This window comes from Dermochelys coriacea, chromosome 7 (genome assembly GCF_009764565.3).
Source record: "Dermochelys coriacea isolate rDerCor1 chromosome 7, rDerCor1.pri.v4, whole genome shotgun sequence".
NCBI lineage: Eukaryota > Metazoa > Chordata > Testudines > Dermochelyidae > Dermochelys > Dermochelys coriacea.
In genome coordinates, this window is record NC_050074.1 from 91,264,121 (window position 1) to 91,283,632 (window position 19,512).

The 19,512-nt window shown below is 47.8% G+C and overlaps 1 protein-coding gene across 1 annotated transcript in view; it reads left to right on the top strand.

Moving 5' to 3' along the window:
• Nucleotides 1-341: 341 nt before the first annotated feature.
• Nucleotides 342-19,512, top strand: part of PAPSS2 (3'-phosphoadenosine 5'-phosphosulfate synthase 2) — a 38,743-nt gene continuing 19,572 nt past the window's right edge. Inside the window, exons 1-6 of the mRNA XM_043519370.1 lie at nucleotides 342-368; nucleotides 1,692-1,797; nucleotides 4,116-4,351; nucleotides 12,814-12,952; nucleotides 18,088-18,206; nucleotides 18,327-18,440. Of these exons, the coding sequence (XP_043375305.1) occupies nucleotides 342-368; nucleotides 1,692-1,797; nucleotides 4,116-4,351; nucleotides 12,814-12,952; nucleotides 18,088-18,206; nucleotides 18,327-18,440 (741 nt within the window). The remainder of the gene's footprint in view (nucleotides 369-1,691; nucleotides 1,798-4,115; nucleotides 4,352-12,813; nucleotides 12,953-18,087; nucleotides 18,207-18,326; nucleotides 18,441-19,512) is intronic.

A 19,512-nucleotide genomic window follows, 5' to 3' on the forward strand; every position in this document is an offset into this window, starting at 1 on the left:
GTTATAAGTAACTGGAAACAGGTTCATATAATAGGAAATGTCAAGCAACTTTAATAACAGGCAGTAGTACCAACCTATAATCACTACCAGCAAAAGGCAGTTTATTTTGCGTGTGCACACGTGTGTGTGTGTGTGTGTGTGTGTGTGTGTGTGTGTGTGTGTGTGAGTGAGAGAGAGAATGGGTGATGTGAAGTGAAATACTTCTGCAATTTAACCAAAACTTGAATGTATGAACATTTCTAAACCACAGTTTAAGTATAAATGTGATTTACGCAAAAATGAACATTGCTGTTCAAAGTAAAATCCACCCTACCCTACCCTCTGAGCCTAGATGATCCTAAATGCAACACAGCCACCAATATTCCATGGTAAAGTGGGTGCAGACTACGGAGAGGCTGAGCAAGAGAACTCTTGACAGTGGGAAAAGGGGGTAAAAGCATGGCCAGTGGCTTCAGAATTATGCAGAGACACTGGCCAAAGAAGCGGCTCCTCTAGGGCTGAGTCGAGGAGGATTCTCTCCTTTGACCTTAGCACAGTAAAGTATTATTTTAATTGTTTACATAATGTAAACCATTTAAAGCTGTCAACTTACTTGATATGAGTGTTAACAATTTAAGCTGTTTAAGTTTAACACTCATATCAAGTAAGTTGACAGCTTTAAATGGTTCACATCAGGGGTTCTCAAACTTCATTGCACCACTACCCCCTTCTGCCAACAAAAATTGCTACACAATCCCAAGAGAGGGGACCGAAGCCTGAGCCCTCCCAAGCCCTGTTTTCTTGGGCAGGGGAGCCAGGGCCAAAGCCAGAGACGCTCCGCTCTTGGCGGGGGGCCTAAAGCCGAATCCCAAGGGCTTCAGCCCCAGGTGGGGAGGCCTGTAATCTGAGCCTTCACCACACACACACACACACACACACACACACACACACACACACACACACGCGGTTGAAGTGCTTGGGCTTTGGCCCTGAGCAGTGGGGCTCTGGCTTCAGTCCTAGGCCCCAGCAAGGCTAATGCCAGGCCTTGGAGACCCCATTAAAACAGGGTAGTGACCCACCGTTTGAGAACTGCTGGTTTACATTATGTAAACAATTACAAGTGTGCTTTACACATGCACAGAATTTGAGAACTAAGAGAGAAAACATGGTGAGTGTGTAGTTTGCATCCACATTTCCTTTTTTGTATGCAGTGCATGTGCCTGAGGGCAAGTTAGCCACCTCAGAGTGCCCTGTCTACAACAATTCATATGCAGATTAAATTTCGTATCAGCTTTAACAGGAAATTCCTTCTATACTCATAGTCGGAGGCAACATATAAAAATGCACCAGTATGATAGGCTCGAAATGAAGGGTTCAAAGATAAAAAGCAACTTAAAGAAGAATTGAGTTACAGATCTTGGAAAAACAATTGTATTGAATTAAGTCCATCTGAAACCAAAGACAGCCATCTTATTTGGTTATTTGTCCCCCTTTTCGACCAGTTGCTTGAGTTCCATGTAAAGCTATCCACTGTTTGTTCAGAAACAGGTAGTACTGCAAACATACTTCCTTTGTGCTTTACTGTAAATAACCTCTTTTTATTTTGAATCTTTTGAATTTGAATTTTCTCCTCTTCTCAGTTCCCCTTGGATTTTAATATTCTGCAGTATGAAACAAACTTTTTGTTTTGTTTTTTTGTGTCGAATATCTAGAGAGCCACTAATGTTGTATATCAAGCTCATCATGTCAGCAGAAGTAAAAGAGGCCAAGTTGTGGGTACAAGAGGTGGATTTCGAGGCTGCACAGCCTGGCTAACAGGTATTTTAAGCCTTATTGAGACTGCAAATGGATGTGTGAAATGTGTTGCTCACTGGTGCTGGATGAGCATAGCTTGAAATTTATTTGTGTGTCAATAATCCAAGTAGAGCTTAGTGCAAGGTGTAAAGCAGGGGTGGGCAAACTACAGCCCGCCAACCAGATCCAATCCCTCAGGGCTTTGGATCCGGCCTGCGGGACTGCCCCCCATGGCGCCGTGGGCCCTGCACCGCTCTCAGAAGCGGCTGGCACCACGTCCTGGAGGGGCGGCGGAGAGGGCTCCATGTGTGCCTCCAGGCACCCGCCCCCCCGCAGCTCCCATTGGCCGGGAATGGGGAACCACGGCCAATGGGAGCTGCGGGGGAGGTACGGCAAGGGCAGCTCTCGGGGTGTGGTGTCAGATTCTTCCCGGCGTGGCGCGGAGCCAGGGCAGGCATGCAGAGAGCCTGCCCTGGCCCCAGTGTGCACCACTGCCACCCCGGAGCCGCTTTAGGTACGCAGTGCCAGGCTGGAGCCTGCACCCCAACCCCTTGCCCTGAGCCCCCTGTCGCATCCTGCACCCCTCCTACACCCAACCCCCTGCCCTGCACCCCATCTCACCCCACACGCCTCCTGTACCCCAACCCCCTGCTCTGAGCCCCCTCCCACAGTCTGCACCCAACCCCCTTACCTGAGCTCCTTCATACTCCCTGCACCCCTCCTCTTCCCTGAGCCCCTTTCTGCAAACCCTGCACACTATCCCGCACCCCAGCCCCCTGCCCTGGCCCTGCATACAATTTCCCCACCCAGATGTGGCCCTCAGGTCAAAAAATTTGCCCACCCTTGGTGTAAAGAGATCTATTTCAACTTGACCTGCATAAACTGATACTAATGGGACCTAGGAAACTCTTCTGACGTGGATACACAGATGAAATAAGTACAGTTTCCTGGGATTTAAAATATCTTTTTATATGATATAACAGGGTGGACTTTGTATATATAGAGAATAAATAATGCTTACAACATGAGTCACACTGTATTCGTTTCATGAATCTTTGGGGAAGGGTTTACTTTTCCCCCTTTCTTCCAGGTTTTCTCTCTCCAGGGCAAAACTTCCCTCACAGGTTAGGGTAAGTCACAACCACACTCCATACACTGTTCCAGTTATGTTTACACAATTCTCTTACATGATAAACAAGTAGCATGTTTGCTTGGTAACTCTTGGTATATTTTGTTTGGCAGCTGGAATATGGGAAAACACACATTCCATAATGTTTGGAGAACCACTTTATCTTACGATCATATCAGCTTGTGTGCTGACCATTCTATTAAAAAAAGTTTAGTTTTAAAAAAGTTACTCAATACCAATCATTTAGGTGAAAGACTAAATTAGTTTAAAGTTATTCCTGAAGCTGTTTATTCCCTTTCATATATAATTTTATATGTACTGTATGTGAAGCATTTTAATTTCATTTGGTGACATTTCTTCTTTGAAATATATAGGGATCTTACCATAACTTTATATTTTAATTTTTAAAGGATTAGGCAATAATGAAAGTACATTTGAGGGTTTCTAGGTAACTTTCCTAGATCATCAGTTAATGACTAACTTTGTTGTCTTACATAAATTGAAGTGCTCCTGTCCCTAGCTAGCCCTCCTGTTCTGATTCCGTTCCTGGAGCAGTCTCCAGTGCATGGATCTGAACCTTCCTGGAAAGAAAAGAGGTTTGGATGCCTCCACAGAACTGTCTTTCCTCCAACACAGACCTCATGGACTGCTCTTTGTGCAGTCTAAGGTCCGTGCAGGGGATTGGGACATGAGGTATGGCCAGTAATGGGAGTATGATCTTGGCCCTTTGATTTTTTTCAGAAGACAGCAGGCTCCCAGGCTCTGTATCCCACCAACTGTCACAGCCCAGTGAGGGTACAGGGGTCTCCACATGATGGCCTGGCCCCCAACATATCCCCTGGGACTTGCCAAGTTTGTGTATCTATTTCACAGGAGAAAAGAGGGGACCAAACCCTGTGTTCTCCCCTGAGAGAGAGATGTGAGAGTCTCCATGAGGATTTCCTCATGGAATTAGTCTGCTTGCAAAAAAAAATCCCATTCTTCAGCTTCAGTACAAGAGATTAGCAGGGCCTAGGTATGCAACTGTTCTTCTATGGCTATTGTTGTCTGTCTCATGCCTCTAATCTACTTCAAATATCTAATCTGTTTTCTCAAATCTATATTTATATTTTAGGAGCTGACGTTTAATTACTTGTAACCAGTAATTAATTGGATTACTGTTAGTTAATACTCCGGATGAACCTCGGTATGCCTTACTTGTCCTCTCTAACAGGTCTTTCTGGTGCTGGTAAAACAACTATTGGCTTTGCTCTGGAAGAATACCTGCTGTCTCGTGGCATGCCTTGCTACTCGCTGGATGGGGATAACATTCGGCATGGTCTGAACAAAAACCTAGGTTTCTCAACTGATGACCGAGAAGAAAACATCCGCCGTGTTGCTGAGGTTGCCAAACTGTTTGCCGATGCTGGTCTTGTTTGCATAACTAGTTTCATTTCCCCTTTTGCAAAGGTAAACCTATTTAAGATTATTCTGATATTTATTCAGCAAAATTGGGTCTCTGCAGAGAGTCCATTGGCTCTCTCACTACCAGAATTTGTTACTAGAATTTTTAGGAAAAAAGGCGCTTTTAAAGAGTATAATTTATATCTCGTATTTCAGACACTATGGTTATGGAGTGTACTCGCCACCAGCCGTATTTCAGGGTCTGATGCTACTGGGATGTTTATCTCTGGAGTTCCCTGCAAGCCATCTGTCTTTACACACCATGTAGCCCTCCAGCTGAGAACCAGCTTGTTGAACCCTTTCTGTGGGAACAGATCTCACATTGTAATCTAAAGTCCCCAAGAATCAACCTCTCTTCTGGGTCTTGTGTGCACCCCCTTTCCATTGCCTCTCCTCAGCTCTGGTATCAAACACTCTTGATCCCACCAAAGTCTTACTAAGGCCTCCAGCCCCCAATAATCTCTGGCACTTCAGCCCTTCACAGGAACTTTCCTTCCTATCTGCTCCCTCTAGCTTCCTACTTCAGATTAAACTCTTCTCCCTTTTATAGGGCCTGAGTGTCCATTAAGTTATCACCTGATGCCTCCCAATCCTGCCCCCTGTGGCTGAGAAGCAGCTAATTAGGTACTGTGACAGGGTCAGGCCAGATGGCTACAGGAGAGTGTTCCTATTGAGATCCGGGAAGCCCGCACACTGCTAAAGAATTCCCCCACCCCCGACTAAGAGGGGGATCCACAGGACCTGGACACCAAATAAATATGGGGGACAACTAATGAAATAACAGGGACAGGAAAGTGTGGTCAACGGGTCAAACGAAGGGAACCAGACGGGGACACTGAACAGAGAACCACAGACAGCACCCACTGCTCCTCAAAGGCTTCGAGAGTCAGTGGACGCTGCCTAGAGGAACTCTGCCCGGATACATGAACGGACCGAGGATCGGAAATAGGCCCCACAGTCACGGGAGACTCCATCAGCCAACCTCCTCACTCTGGTTTTATAGACAGCCATTTTAGCTAGGGCCAGGGGGAGGCTGACCAGGAGATCCCCTGACTTTGTGGGACCACGGATAGGTAGTGCATAAATAAGAAGGTAAGGGGAAGAGTGCAACCAAAAACATAATAAAATATTCGTGAGGAGCCGGAATAGGGGCTGCAGCCTGGCACACTCCAAAAATGTGTGTGCCAGGGTTTTCTTCATGCCACAAAAGGGGCAGGTGTCTGGGATGGGGTGAACCGCGCCAAGAACATGCCTATGCTCATGGCTCCATGAAGGAGCCACCAACTGATATCCCTGACAGGCCTTGGGACTAAGGTGGAATATAGGCTGGTCCACCAGGGCTCCTCCCCCTCCAGAGGTGGCAGGAGGTCCCACCATTTTGTATCAGGGCAGGACGTGAGGGTGAGGACGTGAAGGATGTGAAGCATGAGCGTGTACAGATGTTTCCTTGGCGCGGTCTGGAAACAGACCGGTTGCAGCCGGCTCACAGTGAAGGGGTGGGGGTGGGTCAGTTGGGTCCACGGGGCAGGGGCCCAATTAAAAGGTCCGGCGGGCCTGGGGTGGAGCGTGGGTGGGGTGCATCCTTGTGCAGGTAAAGGAAACCCGAGCAGCGGGCGGCAAAGCGGCCCTCACCTCCTGAAGTACGTACCGGGAAGTACCAGGTCTGGAGAGCCCCATGTGCTGAGCGAGTGTCGGGGATCCAGCCAGGCTTCCTGGTCGTAGTCCAGGAGGTCTCCAACTTTTGTGACTTCTGCCAGGACCAACCTCTGGCATACTGAAGGGGACTCCGCCACCTGTACGCGAAGCTGGGGGTTGTGTAGCAGGTGCTCCGCAAGGAGATCTGCCCCCTCAATGGCCGCCAGACCCGGTCACTGAAAGCAGTTTCCAGGTCCGGAGGAGGTCCTGGTAGAAGACCGGCAGACCAGAGACGTCTCGTGGAAGACCTCTCGGATGGAGATAAAGGAGCTGCCGGTCGTATCGGAGCCCTTGGAAGCGGTGCAGGAAGGTGTGCGCCAGTATGCTCCATGCTGGACTACCTGCACCAAAAAGGAGCCTCTGCAGGGCCTGGAGGCGGAAGACATGGACCTGAGTGTGCAGACACTTCAGGCCCTGCCCTCCCTCTTCCAGGGGTAGATGGAGAATCCCTGCAGGGACCCAGTGAAGTCCTGACCAAAAGAACTCCAGAATCGATGTCCGAAGGTTGGTCCCCAGGGCCGGGACCAGGGTATTGAGCCGGTACCAGAGCATGGACAGGACTAGTTGATTAAGCACCAGCGTTCTCCCTTGAAGGGAGAAGCACCGGAGCAGTCCTCTCCATTTCCGGAGCCACTCTATCACCCTGTCCTCTAAATCGTGCCAGTTCTCCGGTGGAGAGGGATGCGTAGCAGAAAGGTAAACACCGAGATAGAGCAGCAGACCCGGGCTCTACTGGATGGCCTGAAGCGTGGGTGGGAGCTCCAGCTGTCCCTGAGCACCAGGCCAGAGCTTTTGACCCGGGCGGAGGAGGCTGCTGAATAGATTGCCTGGCAAGCTTCCACCTGTGCCAAGTTGTCCAGGTCCTGGACTACGAGGAGCATGTCATCTGCGTATGCAGACAGGACCAGCCGCAGCTCCGGCTCCCACAGCACCAACCCTGTCAACCTCCTGCAGAGGAGACAGAAGAAGGGCTCGATGGCCAGAGCATACAGCTGGCCCGAGAGGGGTACCTCTGCTGTACTCCTCGCCCAAAGCTGACCAGTTTGGTCAGGGTCCAATTGAGCCTGACCAGACACTCTGTGGAGGTGTACAGCACCCGGAGAAAGCCCACAAACTGGGATCCGAAGCCAAACGTTTGCAGAGTGTTCAGGAGATACTTGTGGTCCACCCATCAAACGCCTTCTCCTGATCCAAGGACAGGAGGACGAATGACAGATCATCCCTACACTCGAGTTCCAAGAGGTCCCAGACCAGATACAGATGCTGCAGCCTGGGATGGTGTAGGTCTGGTCTGGATGGACCACATCCGCGAGCACGGACCCTAGCCATAGCGAGACTGCTTTTGCCACGACTTTGTAGTCCGTGCTGAGGAGCGAGACATGATGCCAATTTCTTAAATCGTGGAGGTCCCCCTTCTTCGGCAATAAGGCGAGCACGGCTCACCTGCACAAAAGAGGGAGGACCCTGCTCTGCAAAGACTCGGCCCAGACAATGATTAGGTCTGGGCCGAAGATGTCCCAGAACATGCAGTAGAACTCCATGGTCAGCCCATCCAGGCCTGGAGATTTATTAGTGGGCATGCGACAGAGGGCTTCCAAGAACTCTGCCAGAGTGAGAGGCAGCTCTAGCTGGTCTCGGTTGCCTGCGCTGAACGTAGGGAGCTCCTCCCCAGAGCACTCTGCAAGCATTAGGATCGGTTGGATCCGGGAGAAGGCTTCCGTAGAAGGCTCTCGCCCTCCCTCACATCTCCACCAGATCCATGACGGGGGGGGGGGGGGGTACCGTCTTCTGCCAGAAGGCAGGTAACGTGTTTCTTGGCCTCCCTCCTTTTCTCCAGGGCGTAGAAGAAGCAGGAGCCATGATCCGTCTCCCGCAGGAGACGGATGCGGGATCGAACAAAGGCACCCGAGGCCCAATGGTCCTCGAGGGCCCGGAGCTCCTCCCACTTCTCCCAGCACACTCCATCAAGGGGTGGATTCTCAGTGCTGGTGGCCAGACGCCTCTCCAGCTCTATCACTGCATCCCTCTGTCGGCTGGCGCTCTGGGTGTAGTCGCGGCAGAAGAGCCAGGCGCGCACCTTCCCCAGGTCCCACCACTGCCGCGCCGAGGGAAAGGTACGCCGCTGCCCTTGCCAGGTGAGCCACAACTCCCGGAAGGATGTCAAGAAGCCCACATCCTACAACAAGCTGTTGTTGAAATGCCAATAGGCCGGCCCCGGCCTCTCCGCGCAAAGGGAGGCCGTCACGGTGGCTAAATGATGGTCAGAGAATGGGGCCAGCCGGATGCTGGAGAAGTGGGCTAGTGAAAGGTGGAAGCGTGATAAATAAATGCGGTCCAACCGGGAGTGGCGCGACCGATGGGCCTCCACCCGGACAAAGGTGAACGTGGAAGTGTCATCCGGGTGGTGGTCGTGCCAGACGTCCACCATGGAGTGATGTTACACTATCTTCCGGAGGATGTCCACGGCTCAATGTCGGGGCATAGACATTAACGAGTTTGACCACGAACCCCTCTGTACGGACCCGGAGGTGCAGCAGGTGGCCCAGCACATCCTTGGCGACTCCCCCAGCACCTCGTGCTGTAGGTCGGGGGAGAACAGGGTCACCTCTCCAGCCATACAAACTGTGAGATGGCTAAAGTAGACCCTCTTCCCCCCAATCCAGCCACCAGCTGTCTTTGGCGGCCGGCTCCGTATGGGTCTCCTGCAGGAAGACCACAGAGTACCCCCCTTCCCCGAAGGAAGGAGAGCACCTGGGACCTGTGGAGACCCATCCTACAGCCCCGGGTGTTCAATGTCGCAAAGATGAGCGGTGCCATGAGGAAGGCTGGGGGGAATCCTCGCCAGCAGGGTTGCTCGCGGCCCCCATTGGGCCACGCAGCAAACCGTGATCTACCCCGTAGGTGAGCAATGAGCTGCGGACCCGCTGGTAGGCTGCAGCAGCCTGCTTCCCGGTCCTTTTACCCTCCCCCATAAGGACCCTTGCGGCCTGGAGGATCTGATGGAAGTCCCCCCCATTGCTGGAGAGCAAGCTGTACCTTGTTGCGGGAGCCATGGACATCTTCTAAAAACTCCCACAGCTCCTCTCGCAGTGCATGGGGGGGGGGGGTGGGATTATTAACCCCTGATCATCCTCTAGGGGGGCCCCTGACACAGCCCTGTGGCCAACCGAGATGGGCAGGCAAGATGCAGGCCCCCAACATGCCACCCGATGGGCTGGTGCCATGCGGCCCACCTCAAACCCTGGGTCAATAGGGGGCGGCGGAGGGAAGATAGCGGCCTCTAGTGGGTTGGGACAGGGAAACACACAGGCCCCTCCCTGGGGGTCATTTGCTGGAAAAGGGAAGGAGACAGCCCAAGGGGCGGCAATAACATCGCAGGAGGTGGAGGGGATAGGGACAGGGTCGGCATCAGGGGCAGGGCTGGGGTCGGGGACAGGCAGAGGTGAGAGTCTGGGTTCCAGAAGCCAAGCAGCTGGGTGGTGGCACCTCCCAGTCAGGCTCAAGGGTTCAGAGGGTGGGGAGGGGGCTCTCAGCAATGCCGGGCGCAGGCTCTATGGAGCACGGCATCAGGAGGTGGACTATCTTCTATAGGTCCCCCACCCAGAAAGGAGGTCGATTGCTCTACACCAACGAGGGGTGCCCCTGGTGGCTCGGGTCCTGGCCGCGTGGCACTGGCTGTTGCCTCAGCAGGCTCGGTGGCTGTCAGTGGGGTGCCTTCTGTGGCCAGGTTCATGGAGGAGTTTTCCAGGGGGCCTCCGCGTCGGATGGGAGGAGCAGACCTCGAGCCTTTGGGGTGCAGTGAAGAGGGTTTAAACTAAAATGGGGAGTGGTATAAGTGCATGGGTGCAAGGGGCTAAGCGGGCTGGAGTTAGGGCAGGGAAACCAAGGGGCTAGCTTCAGAGGCTGGACAAACAAAGGCTGCAGAGGGAAATGAGTGGGGCAGGCAAACAAACTGAAGCTAGTAAGGGGGGCTGGGGTAAAAAGGGGGGGAAGGCTGCAAGGGGCAAATGGGGCAGGTAGCAAAGGGCAAAGCTGTGGGGTGGGTAGTCCGGCGGGGGGGGGGGGTGCCTATGTGCGCTTGTACAAAGTCAGTTTGGGCTGGCTGCTGCTTCTGGCTGAAATGGTGGAAATAGGGCGTAGCAAACCAAGCAAGCAGCTGAGTCCAGAGGCAGGAGCTGAGGCAGATGGTAAACAGCCAGTGGGGGTGGTGGAGAGGGCAGCAGTGATGGTAATGGTGGGGGTTGGGGGTGACACAGATGGAGTGGGGGGTAGCTCCACGTTATACCCCCATGTCCCTACAAACACAGTCAAAACCCCCACCAAAAGAGCACAGTTTGAAAGTTACTCAGTCCGTGATAGCCCCCTCCACAGTGGTCTGCAAAGTCTCTAGGTGCTCCCCCACTGGTAGATGGTCCTCTTCTTCTCCTCATAGCTTCAGCAAACTCCACAGCAGCAGCTCCAGGAACTCCAAGTGATGGTCCAGGCAGGCAGAAAGGACCCCTCTGAGGTGGTGGTGGTGGTGTCCACAGCAGCAACGGCTGGGGCTGGGGTCCCTCACTCCCCTCCTCTGGGGAGCAGGCCAACAGGCCCCCACAAGGGGCTGCAGTTGGAGCAGTAGCAGCACCCGAGGCTGGGGGATCCAGCAGCCAGGTAGCAAAGAAGTGGGGGTGGTGTCTGGCCCAGCCAGAGAAGCAGCTGGAGGGAGAGCCCAGGGCCTATCAGGAGCAGCAGCCCTCTCCCTCCTTCTCTCTCCAGGCCGGACAGCTACAGGAGAGTAGTCTTACTGGGATCCGGGAAGTGGGCGGGCGAAGCCCGTCCACCGCTAAAGGATCCCCCCCCAGCCTAAAAGGGGATCCCCCCAGCCTAAAAGGGGGATCCACAGGACCTAGATACCCAAAAAATTCCAGGGGACAACTAATAAAATAACAGGGACAGGAGTGCAGTCAAAGGGTCAAACGCAGGGAACCAGACAGGGATACGGAGCAGAGAACCCCGGACAGCGCCCACTGCTCCTCAAAGGCGTCAAGGGAGTCAGAGGATGCCGCCCAGAGGAACTCTGCCCGGATATGTGAACATACTGAGGATCAGAAATAGGCCCCACAGTCACAGGAGACTCCATGGGCCACCTCCTCACTCTGGTTTTGTAGATGGCCATTTTAGCTAGGGCCAGGAGGAGGTTGACCAGGAGATCCCATGACTTACAGGAGAGTAGTTGAAGGTAGATAAATTAGTTCCAGGTTAAGCAGGTCCCTTTTCCCTGGGTAAGATAACAGGGGTAGTTCCATAACAAGAAGGAACTTGTTGGAACAAATTCAGGCTGGCAGGCTAATTAGGACACCTGGAGCCAATTAAAAAGCTGCTAGAATCAATTAGGGCAGGCTGGCTAATCAGGGCACCTGAGTTTAAAAAGGAGCTCACTTCAGTTTGTGGTGTGCCTGTGAGGAGCCGGGAGCAAGAGGCACTAGGAGCTGAGAATAGGAAGGCATACTGTTGGAAGACTGAGGAGTACAAGTATTATCAGACACCAGGAGGAAGACCCTGTGGTGAGGTTAAAGAAGATGTTGGGAGGAGGCCATGGGGAAGTAGCCCAGGGAGTTGTAGCTATCACACAGCTGTTCTAGGAGGCACTCTAGACAGCTGCAGTCCACAGGGCCCCCTGGGCTGAACCTGGAGTAGAGGGTGGGCCCAGTTTCCCCCAAATCCTGATCTGACACAGGAGGAGTTGACGTGGACTGTGGGTTCCACCAGAGGGGAAGATCACTGGGCTGTTCTCTGACCCACATGGTGGATCAGCAGAGGCTGTGGGGATTGTTCTCTTTCCTTTTCCCTATGCTGGCCAGTGATGAGGTTAGCTGAGTGAACAGTAGGTTTGAGCCACTAGCAAAAGTGGCCAAACTGAGGGCTGCTGTGAATCTCTGAGGTGAGCAAATCTGCCAATAAATGCAGGACCCACCAAGGCAGAGGAACTTTATCACAGTACATACATTGTATCTGTTCCATAATTATTAACCCCTTTCCAGCCTGTGATGGGGTTTTACCACATCACACACTCACTTTATTTTTTCCCCTATTCTTCTTCTTTTTTTTTTTTTTTTTTTTTTTTTTTTTTTAAATCACAAGTATATTAAAATAAGTTCCCTTGGTCTCTTATTGCTCAGATGCAAACTGGCCTGACACATTGATGTTCAAAAATGTGTAGAAAACTAGGTTTCAGTTAATATGTGTTAAAAGTAAAAATTTCACTCAAGAGATTCATAATCACTAGTTCCCTGAAAAATAGAAAACTGGAGGAAGGCAGGCATATAGGGCTTTAGTGGTATAATTAAGCTGATAAATGCTGTTCTAAGAAGTTTTGATATCCTGTTATACTTGTGATTTGGTTTGCTTCATAATAATGACAGTAATCTGCTAATATCAGGTCAATACAATTGGTTATCAATAACTTTTTGTTTCAAAGCAAGGATTAGTTAATAGTCATTCAAAGTATAAGATTCTGCTAGCCTGCTAAGTGAAAATAGATGTTCTTAAACTGTTAAGCTGAATCTAGATCAAACTAGTAATTTTTATTAAATATTATGTGAAAAGGAACTTTTTCTTAGTAAGAATATATTTGGAATAGGTAACATTTTACAATGGATGAATATGGCTTGTACCCTTCTTTTGGAAAAAGCCAACTATAGGCAGGTGTTGGTGACCAGATAAAACATTTAGCAACACCCCACTGAGAATTCAGTTGTGGAATTGCTTATGATTTCTCCCCTTGCTTCTTGCAGGATCGTCAAAATGCAAGGGAAATTCATGAAATGGCTGGTCTTCCTTTCTTTGAAATCTTTGTAGATGCTCCTCTAAATGTTTGTGAAAGCAGAGATGTGAAAGGCCTTTACAAAAAAGCAAGGGCTGGAGAAATCAAAGGTGAGGTTTGTTTAATGATATCTCAGTATCTTCTTTTTATCTGCCTTCCTTTTCTCTTCTCATCAACAGTGAACAGTGCTAATGAGAGCCAGCATTGCTGCTACTTTAAATAAAAGGGAAAAAAACCCAGCTATCTCTTGGAAGGTGGTGGAAACAAGGGGCATAGAAACAGACTAATTTCTGCGCTTTTAAGTGGTACAAACCCCTTGAGTATGTTAGCAGTATTCACTTACACAGAAACTTCTTATAAGTAACCATTTCAAAACTGTCAAAATGACTTAGGGGCTAGATACACAAAGGGGACTTAGACTCAGCATCGCAATGCCTAAGGTTTAGCCACCCTGCTGCCTTGGAGCACCCAGAGTCCTGAGTTAATCACCCAGGCTCCCTATAAAATGCATGGGGAGAGTTAAGCACCTAAGAATGGGATCCACAAAAGCGGGCATGATGAGCTGCCCAAGTTAGCCAGGAGGAAATGCCAAGGAGAGGAGTGAGGCCTAAGCTCTACACTTCAAAGGGACTTAGGCCTGGTCTACACTTAAATTTAGATCAACATAGTTGTGTCACTCAGCAGTGAGGAAAAATTCACACCCCTGACCACCACAGCTATTCTGACCTTATCCCCAGTGTAGATGTGGCTAGGTCAACGAAAGAATGCTGCTGTTAACCTAGCTACCACCACTCTGAGTGGTGGATTGTCTACAGCAATGGAAAAATATCCTTTGTCGTTGTAGGAAGCATCTACGTTATGGTGCTACAGCAGCACAGCTACAGCACCACAACTATGCCATTGTAGCATTAGTAGTGTAGACATGGCCACGGACACCTAAACCCAGGCTGCAGGGAACACCTCCTACCAGTTTTGGATTCACAGCTGTGGAAATGGTGTTGGTGATATACTAAATAGTCCAATAGTTAAGGCACTCATCTAGGATGTGGGAAACCTGGGTTCAAATCCCCCCTCTGCTTCATGTATGGCAGGGGTTTGAACTCCAAGCCTTGCTATCTCCCCTGTTGAAGCTGTTCTGCTTTTTTTTTTTTTTTTTTTTTAAATATGTATTGGATCAGGGTCTTGAAGGTGGGTCTCCCACATCCCAGCCAAGTGCATTAACCACTGACCTATTGAGTCATTGTCATTCATTCTCTGACCCAATGACTAATTATTTATAAATAGAAAAGGAGTACTTGTGGCACCTTAGAGACTAACAAATTTATTAGAGCATAAGCTTTTGTGAGCTACAGCTCACTTCATCGGATGCATTTGGTGGAAAAAACGGAGGAGAGATTTATTTTTATATATATATATATACACACACACACTTTCCATCCCACCATCAACCTCAGCCTGGACCAGTCCACACAAGAGATCCACTTCCTGGACACTACGGTGCTAATAAGCGATGGTCACATAAACACCACCCTATATCGGAAACCTACTGGCCGCTATTCCTACCTACATGCCTCTAGCTTTCATCCAGATCATACCACTCGATCCATTGTCTACAGCCAAGCGCTACGATATAACCGCATTTGCTCCAACCCCTCAGACAGAGACAAACACCTACAAGATCTCTATCATGCATTCCTACAACTACAATACCCACCTGCTGAAGTGAGAAACAGATTGACAGAGCCAGAAGAGTACCCAGAAGTCACCTACTACAGGACAGGCCCAACAAAGAAAACAACAGAACGCCACTAGCCATCACCTTCAGCCCCCAACTAAAACCTCTCCAACGCATCATCAAGGATCTACAACCTATCCTGAAGGACGAGCCATCGCTCTCTCAGATCTTGGGAGACAGACCAGTCCTTGCTTACAGACAGCCCCCCAATCTGAAGCAAATACTCACCAGCAACCACACACCACACAACAGAACCACTAACCCAGGAACCTATCCTTGCAACAAAGCCCGTTGCCAACTCTGTCCGCATATCTATTCAGGGGACACCATCATAGGGTCTAATCACATCAGCCACACTATCAGAGGCTCGTTCACCTGCGCATCTACCAATGTGATATATGCCATCATGTGCCAGCAATGCCCCTCTGCCATGTACATTGGCCAAACTGGACAGTCTCTACGTAAAAGAATGAATGGACACAAATCAGACGTCAAGAATTATAACATTCAAAAACCAGTTGGAGAACACTTCAATCTCTCTGGTCACTCGATCACAGACCTAAGAGTGGCTATACTTCAACAAAAAAGCTTCAAAAACAGACTGCAACGAGAGACTGCTGAATTGGAATTAATTTGCAAACTGGATACAATTAACTTAGGCTTGAATAGAGACTGGGAATGGATGAGTCATTACACAAAGTAAAACTATTTCCCCATGGTATTTCTCCCCCCACCCCACTGTTCCTCTGATATTCTTGTTAACTGCTGGAATTAGCCTACCTTGCTTGTCACCGTGAAAGGTTTTCCTCCTCTCCCCCCTCCCCCGTTGCTGGTGATGGCTTATCTTAAGTGATCACTCTCCTTACAGTGTGTATGATAAACCCATTGTTTCATGTTCTCTGTGTGTGTGTGTATATAAATCTCTCCTCTGTTTTTTCCACCAAATGCATCCGATGAAGTGAGCTGTAGCTCACGAAAGCTTATGCTCTAATAAATTTGTTAGTCTCTAAGGTGCCACAAGTACTCCTTTTCTTTTTTGCGAATACAGACTAACACGGCTGCTACTCTGAAACCTCTATTTATAAATAGTGGAACAGCTTCAATAGGAAAGATTGAGGGGAAACCCAAATCAGAGTATCTTATAGCCCAGTGGTTAGAGTACTCACTTGAGAGGTGGGAGACTTGAGTTCATATAGCTGCTCCACATCAAGCACAGGGAGGATTTGAATCTGGGTCTTCCACGTCCTGAATGAGTGCTCTAACAACTGGGCTATTGAGTATAACAGGGCAATAGTATCACCACCACCCTAGTCATCTTGTGTGAGAACTTATCCATCGGGTCCAGTGACATAGGTGAGGAAACACCTAGTGTGAGGATCTCTGAGGTTTAGGTGTGAGCTAGCCACCTGAGTGTCAGGAGGTTGGTGGCTGGCTGTGTGTGTGTGTGTGTGTGTGTGTGTGTGTGTGTGTGTGTGCCCAATGGCAGATGCCTAGGCCCCACGGGGACTTCACTAGCGGAAATGTAGGTGCTTACAGGGTTGGCAGCAGCAGGTTAGGGGGATCTAAATTTTGGACTTGGGCACTTTAAGTGCCCGTTAGGTTCCTAAAGGCTAGATCCACAAAGGGATTTATGTGCCTAAGTCCCATTTTCAGAAGTTACCAGGCACTTACACACATGTCTCTTTAAACTGAATGGGACTTAGTCTTCTAAGTGCCCAAGTCACTTTCAAAAATGGGACTTAAGTTCCTGAGTCACTTAGGTGCTTTTGTAAATTTTAAAATTCAAAAATTTAAATCCATTCAAGCATGCCTGCTGGATTTGATAATGACACTTTGGAAGAAAAATATGGACACATCCTTTAACTATTGAAATCTATTGAGCTAGAAGAGGTGCCTTTTTAACTTTTAATGAAGAAACTGGTAAATATTTCACTGAAATATATGTTTCGGGGAGTTCCTTTCACCTTAATTCATCTAGTCAATGTTAAAATCTTTACTTACCAATGTACTTATTCCTATGTTCATTTAATGCTGGGTGAAGTCACACAAGATGCATTATAGCTAGTGTGATTGGGAATCTGCAATATTTTGATAAACTAATCTGGAACACTTTTAAAGTCTCAAAGTTCTAACTTTCTTTTTGAACTCCATCCTTCTGTGCAGGGTACAGGAGAAGCTCCAGAGCAGAGATGCTGGAACTAGAGGTGCTGTCGCACCCCCTGGCTTGAAGTGATTTCCATTATATCCAGTGTTTACAGTTTGGTTCAATGACTCCTAGCACCCCCACTATACGAATTGTTCCAGCATCCTGCTCCGAATGGAGTAAAAAGGGGGAAAAGACAATAAGCCTCTCCCCAGAAGGAGAGATTCTCTTAAAGTGTGAGGCTTTCCATAGCAGGACAAGAAATCACATAATATCGCACCCTACGTAACATCTGTGCTTAGAGTGAGGTTACTTTTTTTTTTTTTTTTTTTTTTTTTGTGGCAAAGAGACTATTGTTGAATTGCCCAACAATAACATGCTGAGGAACAGAAATGTAGGAGTGAGAAGGGTGAACAGGGGTGAAACATAGAACATCTGCATTGGGAAAGAGACCAGTACTGAAAACAGGTAGAATTTCTACCTTGTACTAAAGGAATATCCACGTAGTCCAAACTTAACCTCTTTCTGGGGTTTGATTTTATTGCTATCTCAAATAACAACCAAATGTAAACCTCAGCCTTAGCTTTCCCTAAGTTTGGTTGTTACTACAGCTTTCTCTCCAGGAAATTTCTGTCCAAAGAAGGATTCCCCAGCCTCTCTTCTTTCTTGATTTGAACTAAGAAGATCCACCTGCTAGTATGATTCAGTTACACTTGTACTGCCCATCATTCAGCGTTCAGGTATATGACATGAAGATTATTCAAAACAGGAGTTGTGCATCTCTATGCAGCTTGCTAGTCTTCCACCCAGTTACAACTATATATTACAAGCCAGCTGAATCTTCTCTGCAACAACACTGCTTGAAGGCCTGAAAAGTAAAGTTAATGTTGACAAGCTTCTGTATAAAAGTGGGCATGCCAATTTTTTGAAATGGCAAATACATTCCCTTCCTACCCTAAACAACTGCTCATGGACCCTAAACAACTGCTCTTGGACTCTTGTTATTTGGAGACCACCTTCTTTGTTGAGCTTCTTTAGCCCTCGCTCTGATAGTAAACACATCCCTTTTTTCTCTCTCTGGCATTAAGGGCTGTATAAATGGTATTTGCAGTGTTGCCATCAACGCATCCCCATAGGTGGGCAAAGGAAGGTTGCTCCTGTAACACAGAGCATCTTATTGCTATAACCCTATTGTCAAGTCCATTATTGATGGACCAAATAGGAAGTCTCAATGCCATTTCTGAGCATGGTTTCTCTGAATGAAAGAATGTTTTCTTGCCATTTGTACACTAGCTAACTATTTTATTGATCCGTAGGCTGTTGACTATTACACTCACTAAATTTGGCTTGGGTTTAATTGTATATAGGATTCACTGGGATTGATTCAGAGTACGAAAAACCAGAATCTCCTGAACTAGTGTTGAAAACAAACATTGCTACAGTGAATGAATGTATCCAGCAGGTTGTGGAGCTGCTACAAGCACAAGTAGGTAGTTTTATACCAAAAAACGCCTGCCGTTTGTAAAGTATAATTTCAAATGTTAGCCTTTTGGTATATTTTGTTTAAAAATTAATGTGGCAACTGGGATCTTTCTTTTCTTTTTAGAATATTGTTCCCAAAACTGTGATTAAGGATGTTCTTGAACTCTTTGTACCTGAAAATAAGATTGACCGGGCCCAAGCTGATACTAACATGCTGCCTATTCTAGAGATTACCAAGGTGGGAGAATAAAGAAAATGGCATTGTATAGTACCTTGATTAAACCCTTTTATCAAAGTACTACATAAGTTACAATAAGACCTCTCCAAAGTGTGTGGAACCCTGTTGCTTTCTGATTACTGCAAGCCCTAATACTACACAAATATCAATGGCTCAAGAGTTACTATGAGTTAAAAGCAACACAACAGCAACATGTAAACTATACAGTACTATCTGTACAACATTTTTCCATTCGTTATTTGCTTTTTGACATTAATCATGTACCACTAATGTTGCATCATTAGTGTTTGGATGCCTTGCTGTAGGACTCCTTGTGAGATGAAATTGAGGACTTTGAAATCCAGATTTAGTCCGTTTGTTCTGATTAGCATTCTAGAAGTGATTCTTATGGTAACTGTACTCCAGTCTTAATTTTATCTTCTGAAGATTGTAAAATGTCCTGGGAGGCATGTACTAAATGTAGAAATATAATTTTATATTGCCACCTAACTGCAGTAAAACACAGTTAATTAGACTTTAAAAGAACAGCATATATTTCATCCTCTAAAAGTTTAAAAATCACTCTATTAATATTTATAGCCAAGATTCATACAGTCTTTGAAATAAAATTGAAAAATTGGTTGTCTGTAATAGCCTTCTCTATTGACTTATTTTATATTGAAATATAACTGAGAGATTATTTTAAGGAATTTACCCAATGGACAAATATTTGTGAATAGCCTTTATCAGACCATACAACTTGCTGTGTTTGTGCTATGGCCTATGTGCAACATGAAACTTCAGTAAATACTGTGGCCAAAATTTTCATCTGGGCTCAGCTTGGTGTCTTACATTGGATGCATTTTGTCTCTGCAAAATTGCACCCATTCCTTTTGTGACTTCAAGTGGAGTACAGGTGCAAATGTTAACAGCATCATTAAGGTGCAGGGATGTAAGAGAGGTGAAGATTTCTGCTTAACAATCTTGAAAAGAAACACTTTTTTGGAATCCTTCTGAATGAAAGATGTTTATAAATGTACTATATTAAAGTGGTACACTTGTGTACAAGATTGTGCTTAGATTTCTTTAGCCT